Here is a 9934-nt window from a genome sequence, read left to right on the forward strand (position 1 = left end):
AATCAAATGGGAAAAGGCCTAAGATGTTAAATTTAAAACAGTGTCTCATGAGTTATGGGTTAGTTCTTATAGATTTAATTCTATTTCTTCTGAATGTTACAGTTCCTCTAAATCTTTCCTCTTATTAATTGATCTGTTTTAGCTACAATTCTCTTCCACCTCAACGAGCTAATAAAAAGAAGTATAATTATGTAGGACCAATATGCCTTCTATGCTGGGAAATATATAAATGGTGCCCATATAATTCGTATAATTTCGTATAAGCTTTGCTTTACTTAACATTATGAAAATAAGCCTCCCAAGCTCACTCATTTTCCTTCTGTTTTTTTCCAGTATAATTAACATTATAGCTATGGTTATTTTTGCCTTTATTGTTACAACAAATGAACTTTATAAACTTTAGATTTTAAATGTTGGGATCTGCTTGGTTGGGTTTTGGTTATAAACTGATTGGAAAATATTTGCTTATGCTGTTGCTGCAAAACAATACATGTACATAGAAGCCTGTACATCAGAACTGTAATTATAAGGATATGCAGTAGAATAATATTATGATTACAAAGAGAATACATTCACAATGCATTAGTTTAAAACCCTTATTTCTAAATATGAAGTATTGTGATTTTTTTAACTTCCTTTTATAGCTCTCAGCAACAGAGTTTAGCACTTACCAGTGATCTGAGTGTTCTGGAGATAAGCCGAAAGGAACTTGAAAATAAAATGGGTTCTTTAAAAGAAGAACATCAGCGTGATGCAATTACTCTAAAAACACTTCTTAATGAGGCAGAAAATCAAGCTAAGGATGCTCAGAATGAGGTAAGCTTCAAACTTACATGGATGTTTGCATTTCATTAAAGAGGCTTAGAGTTTGGATACTATTTTGTTCTCCTAACGTAGGCCCTTTTATTAGATAAATTTGAATGAAGTGGCTCAATGGAATGTAGATCAGACTTCTCTCTCTCCTCATCTCCCAGTACTTCTTTGAGCAAGAGATTTGAAACTTTTGCTTCAATATTCAGTTAAACAGAATTGTTTATTTCATTAAACAGAGGAATATAGCAAGTGCCTGGGTTATTCAGGGCAGTAAAATATACACCGTTTTAAAAATGATAATATTCTATTTTATATAAAATGGTTGGACATAAAGCATGGGTGGCTGCATTAAATATATTAAACAACTAAGGTGGAATCATGTATTCTTGGTCACTCTTGCTTCATTAAGTATTTAATATAGTCTTACATTTGTTTTACTTTTTCATACACTGGTCTTAATTCTTTCAGAAACAAACTCAACTTTCCATTTGTGCAAAACATTCTGTAATTCAATCCTTTTAATTTAGTAATATACTTTATTCCCATTCAAATTAGAGTATGTTGTAGTTTCAAGAGAACCTAAACTAGCACATTGGTGCAGAGCTGTTTAATATCATCCTGGTTATGTTTTGAATGACAACACATGAAGAATCATATTATTAACTACCCAGAATCACTTTGGAAAAGGAGATGGGCAGCATATAAATTTAATAAATAAATAAATAAATAATGCATTAATATTCTAATCAAGTGAATTTAAAAAAAAATATTTTGCATGTTCAGTTGGTAGTATGCCAGTAAATACTATATTTAAATAAATATCAGAGATAATAGTAACTCTTTCAGACATTTGATTAGCTCTGCACATCTTGAACGGATTCTTTTAAGTCTAGGAGAAGCAAGATCTGTATTTTAAAGCGATTCAATATTACTGAATTTTTTCTCTTACTGAGTTATCTTAAATATATAAAATCAAATTTGAAATTAAGGTTTATAGTTCTGGACAGTTTATAGATAACAGTTCTGGTCAGTTAGAGAAGGTAAAATTAAAGTAATATATTCACATGAGGTATATTTAAGTGATCGATTTTATTTGAGAAATTAATTTCTATGTCCGTATTCTCACTTTTCTAATAGTTAATGAATGATGTCATCACTTTTTATCACTTGATTGAAATTTATAAGACATAATTCTGGGCAAAAATGCTTTTATTCCCTTTTATCATTTTTAACAATATGATAATTTATTAAATTAAATTTATATGCTCTCCAACTCATAGCAACTCCGAAAATAGGACAATAGTTCTTATTCACTGGCAAATAAGTTCTCTTCCTGAAGACTATTTGAGCATGAATTCCTGAATTTGCTTTTATCTGGACTCTTCTTCTAACATATACTTACCTATAAAACATGTGACAAACAGAACATTTATTTCAGTCATTGACCAATAAAAGTACATTCAACAAAATTATCCCTAACAATGTAGCAAAACCTTGCTAGTTTTAGAGAAATAATTTTTTCTTCATTGTTTAAAAGATAGTGCAAATCAAAATTATCACAATGGTGTGCATATCACAAGGGCATTAACGGGATTCATATGGCATTTTCCTGTATTTTCCTTCTAGGATAACTATGTTGAGTTAAAGTGAAGGGTCTCCTAAATTTGGGAACTGTGATATTATGTGATATTATGTTTTAGGCACTAAAATTTTGTAATTTCAATTCTATTAAGAGAGAAATCATCCATTTCTAATTGACCTTCTATATTTTTGCTTTTGTAATGATATAGCTTATCTGATTCTGAGCTTAAGGTGACATCACTGGAAAAACCATAGAGGCCGAGTTTCTTTTGGATCACTATTTCTTAGGAAGATTTGTAGTTCTCTGCCAGTACTAGATGCATCAGTCCATTAAGCTTGTATAAAGCATGTGAACCTCTAAATTCCTATTCCAAATCCTTATATTATAATACAGTAATAATTTGTTAAAGAATTTAAAAAAAAATCCAGGTTATTTTTAACTTATTTTTTTAAGTTTAAATATGTTTTTGCTTTTGCTGCTTTTATTTCCTTCAGTACGAAAAGACGCAGACCATGCTTTCAGAGCTGAAGTTAAAATTTGAAATTACTGAGCAGGAAAAGCAATCAGTCACGGATGAACTTAAACAGTGTAAAGAGAACCTGAAGCTACTTCAAGAAAAAGGAAATAATGTAAGTCAATAAAGATTGTGTATGCCAGATTTTATTTAATTTCCACTGTGACAATGTTTGGATAAGATATATATGAAAGCAGTTGGTTCATATTTTCTGGGCTATAGATGATAAGAGCATTAAGAAAGTAATTTTAAATTGTTTGTTAATTATCCAAAAATTGAATATTTTTTTCAGATCCTGTTGGAAGGCTCCAAACATTGATTTTCTTTCCTAAATCCCACTCCCCCTATTTTCTCTTTTCTGCATATAATCTGCATTACAGCACCCATTTTGCAGATTCAAAGACATGTTTTATGTTGAATAAGGATGGAATTAAATAGATGGCGGTACAAAAATTAAGAAAGAGATAGAGATGGTGATTGGGATGATCTCACTCACTCACCCTCACAATTGTCCTCCAGATTTTTAATTTTGAGGCTTGAAAAACATGCGTTTATATTTCTTCTTTTTTTACGTTAACAGTTTGGCCAATGGTGACATCTCATTTTGTATAAATATTGTAATAGTATTGGCATCTGAACTATCTTGCTAATACTAAAAGCCACAAACCATGAATTTCCCCCCAAAAGTTAGTTTTTTAAAATCATTTTAAAGTAACCGAGTTAGGTATATGAGATTTTAGTTCTACTGATAACAAGATTTCATTATGAAAAATATAGAATTATTTGTTTGTTTTTGAATTTTTGTTTATCGATCAAACTTCTTAACTATTCATCTTCCTCTCAGAGGGGTCTGGGCAGTGTATAATTTAATCAATATAATAAAACATCTATATTCTAGCCTGCTATTGATCCTAGTATATCCTAGGCTCAATAAATAGCCTTGATAAGCCTCACTTTTGGTAAAGCAATCAATTTGCTCTTTTGCATCTTGAAAAAATACTGCATATATTTTTCTACAAAAAAGCGTTTTCAAAGTTCTGATTATACAAAGAGACAACGGTGAATAAATAACAGGTAGAAGGTCACAAATTCAAACATCTTTGTATGTTCTTTAAAACTGATAACTGTTTACTAAAATGTTTGTTAACTCCTACTGGGGACAGTTTCAAAAATAGTTTGAAACTTAAACATTTAAAAATTATATGGCCTATAGTATCATATACCAGGAGGGTTTTTTTCAGCAAGAGGAAAAATTGGGATTTTGAAAGCATATGACAGGTGTGCGTATAAAATGACTGATTACTTCAGCCACATGCTTAAGTAAATGTAGGCAACGTAAACAACAGTATTGTGGAATTCCACCGTATTGCACATGATGTGCATCTAAGTACCTCTTTGAAGAAGTTGCATCTTTTACTGGACTTGTAAGGTAGCTTCACAAATATAGAAAATGCGTATGTAAGCTAAGATGCAGGTAGAAGTTTGAGAGATAGGTTATGTTCCTTATCAGAAATGCATATGTAAGCTAAAGAAGCTCTTACAAGATGCAGGTAGAGGTTTGAGAGATAGGATATGCTCCTTAACTCAAATATGTATTTTTCTAAGATTGAAGGGCTATCCAGTGAGCTCAGGAAAAGTTGCAGTTATTTTTAAGGAGACCAAACTGATGCTGCATGCATGCATACACCCGTTCCAAAACATTGCATATACCTAGTCATAAGTGTATTTTATTTCACTCAAGTAAATATTTTTGTGCAAACCACATCTTGTTGCCAAATACTTCCATTAATTTAGTTGCTGGCAGTTTTTTTTCTTAATTGATCTACTGCCTGATACAGGTCTTGCAGTTTTAATTTTATCATCCATAATTTCCATTTACCTGCCTATTGTTCTGAACAGAAATGAATACAATTATGTAAATGGAAACTACATTTTTAGAAAACTACAACTAATAGATTAACAAAATCGGATTATTAGGTTTTAAGAATCTCTAAATGTGGGATTAGAATTTGGACTCCTGGTAAATATTAAGCACAAACAGCACAGACAATTGTTTTGTACCTTTGATTCTCTTGTGGTTTGGAGAACATTCTGTTTAGGACTATATAATATTCATTGCTGACAAAATAAGGCAGTATATACTATAGTATAAGTTATTTTTCACTGCCTGAATGCTATATTTTTCCAATTTTCTTCATGTAAAGCAAACTATCCCATTATATTTTTTAATTATCTTGGTTGACCTTGAAAAATCTAAGAATTTAACCAGTAAGGTTCTAGTTAGTATTAGGTGCCATTCAGAATGTGGGCTAAATTGAAGACTTAAAAAAAACACCGGAAGAAAGCAATGGCAAACTACTTCTGTATTGATTATAGGAAAAATACATGGATATGTCTCTATAGTCTGCCAACAATTGAACTTGACTTTTTATTTTAGAGAACATAATGAGAAACTATATCATATCAATGAGGCTCATGATAAGAGTTACTGTCTCAGAAGTAAACCTTGGGGTGCAGTTGTTTCACCTCTTGCTGCAACCCCATTATCCTGAATAATTAGTTGCTATTTTAAAATCAGATTTAGATGTTAGCATTTTAGATTCAGATATTACTATACAAAGTGAAATAATATTGCTTGTGAAAATGATGTGAATATGCTTCTTTTCCCTGTTGAAAAGTATTGTCCATATGTTTATGTTTAGCCCACAAAAAGTATTATCAAAATTATAATTACACAGTGAGGCATCATTTTGAAGAACTCATATAGCTATACAAAATCAGATATGTTTGTGTGTTCTTTAAAGTGGATATTGTTTTCCACTGGAGATACTTTTTCTTTCATGGAAATGATGTATGTAAAAAAACTATGTAAGTGACCTCCACCAATAATTTGGCTACAGGATTTGTATTTTATTACAGTGATAAATTGGTGAAGAGAAAGATATGTTTGAGGAAGAGTACTTTATGGAGAGAGTTCTGGATCAGTATTTGAAGTTCTGGATTGAATATGGGTGAAACTTTGGTATTTGTTGTACATGTAAAATGTACTGCACACTTATCATACAGTGAAGCCTTCCAACCCAGCCTCCTCCAAATATGTTGGATTTGCGGGGTAGTGAGATAGAAACTCTGAAGGGAGATAGTCATCCAGCCAGTTGAAGAAGGCTGCTTGTGGCAAGAAAATAATGTTCCATTTTTCATTATCCATGTTTATTCTGTACAGTGGTGTACTAACTTTGTATGCCAAAGTAGTTGTGTCTTGTTGGATGTCTTTATGTTTCAGTTGAAACAAGAATTGATCTTTGAACTATCCCCCAACTAAATCACCTTTAGCTTATTGATTTTTTTATAGCACAAAATGATCTTAATATCCCTTCCCTTCCCTTTAGCCTTCCATATTTCCACCCGTCCCAGCCGTATTCATCGGCCTTATCCTGGCTTTCCTGTTTTGGTGTTACAGCCCATTGTGGTAGAGAAAGGTACTACAAGCACTATTCAGTCCATGTATGTTCGTCCCTTGTCACCTGTTTGTGCCATTTTTGTAAAAAAAAATGCATGATGAAAAGCTAGTACTTGTTTACCTGACTCAAGTCAATTCTTCATTCAATAAGCCATTATTTATAATAGTGGCAAGCCAAGCAAACTAATCATTTAACATCTGTCTGTTTTCCCTGTGCTAATGCTAACAGTATCCTATTGTAAACATGTTTTTCTGTTCCTTTTCCGGTACACATTTGTCTTACATAAGATGCTGTAGTTAGGGCCTGGAAGGAAACCTAACTATTTACTTCACTCTTAGCAAATCAGATGTTTGCTTGCTTCAATTTGGTTCTTGTATTCCTTTTTTACCGTCAACTAATTCCAACATTTCTCTCTGAATTTGATTTTTTTAAATTTTTCTCACTATTGTGGTGACAAAGATGGAGGGGGAAGGACAAGATGAGGGAAATAGGTGGATGGTTTGCATTTCCAGTTCTAAACTTGCAGTGGTTTCTATTACTTTCTAAAATGAATTCTGTAAGACCATAAGCATTTGTATAAAATAATCATAATAGTGAATGTTTTAAGGAGTGGACATGAACAATTATACATGTAATATTAACATTGCAGTATTCCTGACTCATTTTAAATATAGGCATTATTTCAAGGCATTTGAAGACATTTTTGAAGAATTCATAATTTGGCTTGAGATTTATCTAGATTTTTTGGGACAAAGCATAAATGCTGTTAATGGATTCTCAAAGAACTAATAGGAAATATTTGAAAGCAAGAAAGGGCAGTATCCATGCTTCAAATACCTTACATTAATCCTGGGCAGCATAATTTATAAAAAAGAAATTGCAGTTCACATGGAAGATAGCAATTTACCCAGATGGTTAAATTATAAATTATAAGTGCTTATGCACTTAAGAGAGAGACAATTTGGTGTAGTGGTTAGGTACCAGGCTAGAAATTATGAATTCTCGTCCTGCCATAGGCATGAAGCCCTTTAAGTGACCTTGGGCCAGTCATTCTCCTAGAAAAAATGCAGTGGCAAAGTTCTTTCTAAAAACCTTGCCAAGGAAAGTGCAGGGACTATTTCAGGAGTCAACATTAACTCAAAAAGCACAAAAACAAAATCATGGACATTTGTGTCCACTGGAATTTCTTTTTAATGAAATTATATTTATTTAATTAATTGAAATCCAGCCAAATTTCCCCCAAAACCTAAATCGGAAGGAAAACATTCTAGGCTTGCCAAGAAAGTTAAAGAAGTAATATCAACTAAAACAAATGAGAGATTGATTATTTTCTTTTTTTCTTTTTCTTTTTCTTTCCCTACACAGAGCCAATGGCCTTGGATGCCTGTGATGGCAGCTTTGGTAGCTGTGACAGCCATGGTGCTGTACCCAGGCCTCACCAGAGCTTCTCCATGAGAACTGTTGTTGAATCCCTACCCCACCCTCCATCTAGAAGCTGGCATCATTCACACATTGAGGGAATCAGAGAATCATCCTCTTCCTAACCCTTTTTTTACCTCTTAGTCCTTCAGAGTTTGGCAGCAGCAGGGTCGTTGCTTTTACACTGTACAAAATGTATCTGTTATAAAGAGGGAATAAAATAATTATTTCATTCTATGGTGAGCAATATTATTGCTTACACATATATGTAATTCTTAAGATTATATGTCGGAGTCCTAAATACTGTTATGGTGGCCTCAAGTAGGCTTCTTGGTACCAAATTATTTATGATGGTTAGGTGTGTGGGTATTTTACATTAAAAAATTGATTGCCCAATTGAAAGCAATGCATTTTCCCTTATTTGGATACCCATGCCAAATATCCTTTAAATACTTGGAAGTCAATGCAGTGTGCTCAGTGCCTTTCAGTTTGATGTTATTTGTACATTAACATATCATTATTTTTACTTGCTGTGAGTCACTGAGCTATTGGGAACAATTTTCTTTTTTTCCATATCTTCTGATAAAAACAAATATTTTTGTTCAGTAAAAGCCCTATTTTATTCATGACTTGGAGCTTGTATAATTCATTGTCAGCCTTAAAGAGCTCTAGAAAAAATGAGTGAAAAGCCCAAGTCTAGACTGTTTTTGTGTGCATGTGTGTGCTTGAGTGAATTAAGGTTTTTCTGGGAGCAAAAATCTTGATTTTCTGATGAACATAGTGCAGTAATCCAATTTTTAGTTTGAATGTAATTTATTAAATTTTATGTATATAGACATTATAAAAACCCAATGTATTTTCTCACCTACCACATTAGAAAAAAAATTCAGTCACATTTGCAGAACCAAACTTGGGAAAATAGTATTTGTTTCTTTAATTGTACCTGTGTTGGCATAACTTCATGATATGAGGTTCTTGAGTGCTTTTTAATGTTAGGGAAAGGGGAAGAAAATTAAATTGGTCCAGCTTTCAAGGAAGAGTGGAATATCTTAATGTGGTGTCCATGATTAGAAGCTTCACATCACAATTTGTTTGACCTTAATCTGAATTTTTCTAGTTGAGTATTGGCTTATGAATAGGAACAATCATAACTTACACCCGACTGTGCTGGTTTTCAGTACATATCAGCTCAGTTTATTAAGATCTGTAATAATATAAAAAGAATTGAAAGATGAAATGATTCAGCTGATAGAAAATTCATAGGAAGATTTTTCTCAACTAAAATTGAGTTGGTTTCAAGGATTTAATGGCAATCAAAATCTAGTTCAATATTTAAATAGAATTTTTAGATTACTTGCCTTTGAGGGTCATTTTTATTTTAAAGGTTCTGTCTTAAGCTATTTGGAATTTGTTAATGGGAGGATCATTTAGATTTAAGGGAATGTTAGTTCACAAATGTAGAAAATGTCATTTTTGTTCATTTCATCGTTTTCAGTTGCAGGAAACTGTAACTCACCCACAACACACACATGCCAGTGGTACCCAGTACCTCTTGTATATAGGTTATTGCAAATATTATTCTGAAAATGCTTAACTTCAGAATTACATTTTTAAAAGTAAATAATTGTTTTAAATCTATTTTGTAAAGATATAAAAAAACAATAGAATTTCTGGAGTACAGATTGAACTATTTGCACTAACACATGTGATGTGCATGATTTAATAAAATAACTTTACTCTCCCTATGAATCTCATTTGAATCTTCTTTGACAACCACATATTTTATTTTGGACATCAGAGTTTGATAATCAAAATTTATCATGGTGTTTTTATTACATGCTTATAATGAAAAGATGTGTTTATTTGCCATATTGTTTATTAGCTAATTATGAGATTTAATATAGGTGAGTCTTCATTTATTATTATTATTATTATTATTATTATTATTATTATTATTATTATTATTATTATATTTGTTTGCCTTTCATTTCGCAGTTTGAAGTGACTCTGAGCGGGGAAAATGAAATCTGATTTCATTTTTACTAGACTCTCAATAATAAAATACAAGTAACATAAACAAGTGTATAAATCATCCATTGAAATACTTAACAAGATCCATAAAATAATAAAAAAGAATCATAAACC

General features: G+C 31.8%; 1 protein-coding gene across 13 annotated transcripts in view; it reads left to right on the forward strand.

Annotated features, from left to right (window-relative positions):
- The window catches only part of SLMAP (sarcolemma associated protein), a 92867-nt gene extending 83335 nt beyond the window's left edge, over positions 1-9532 (forward strand). For all 13 annotated transcript variants that reach the window (XM_032209251.1, XM_032209254.1, XM_032209253.1 and 10 more), the window contains 4 exons: positions 645-816; positions 2890-3024; positions 6299-6388; positions 7736-9532. In XM_032209251.1, coding sequence (XP_032065142.1) covers positions 645-816; positions 2890-3024; positions 6299-6382 — 391 coding nt within the window. In that variant the 3' untranslated portion in view covers positions 6383-6388; positions 7736-9532. The remainder of the gene's footprint in view (positions 1-644; positions 817-2889; positions 3025-6298; positions 6389-7735) is intronic.
- The last annotated feature ends 402 nt before the right edge of the window (positions 9533-9934 follow it).

Source organism: Thamnophis elegans, chromosome 2 (genome assembly GCF_009769535.1).
Source record: "Thamnophis elegans isolate rThaEle1 chromosome 2, rThaEle1.pri, whole genome shotgun sequence".
Taxonomy (NCBI): domain Eukaryota; kingdom Metazoa; phylum Chordata; class Lepidosauria; order Squamata; family Colubridae; genus Thamnophis; species Thamnophis elegans.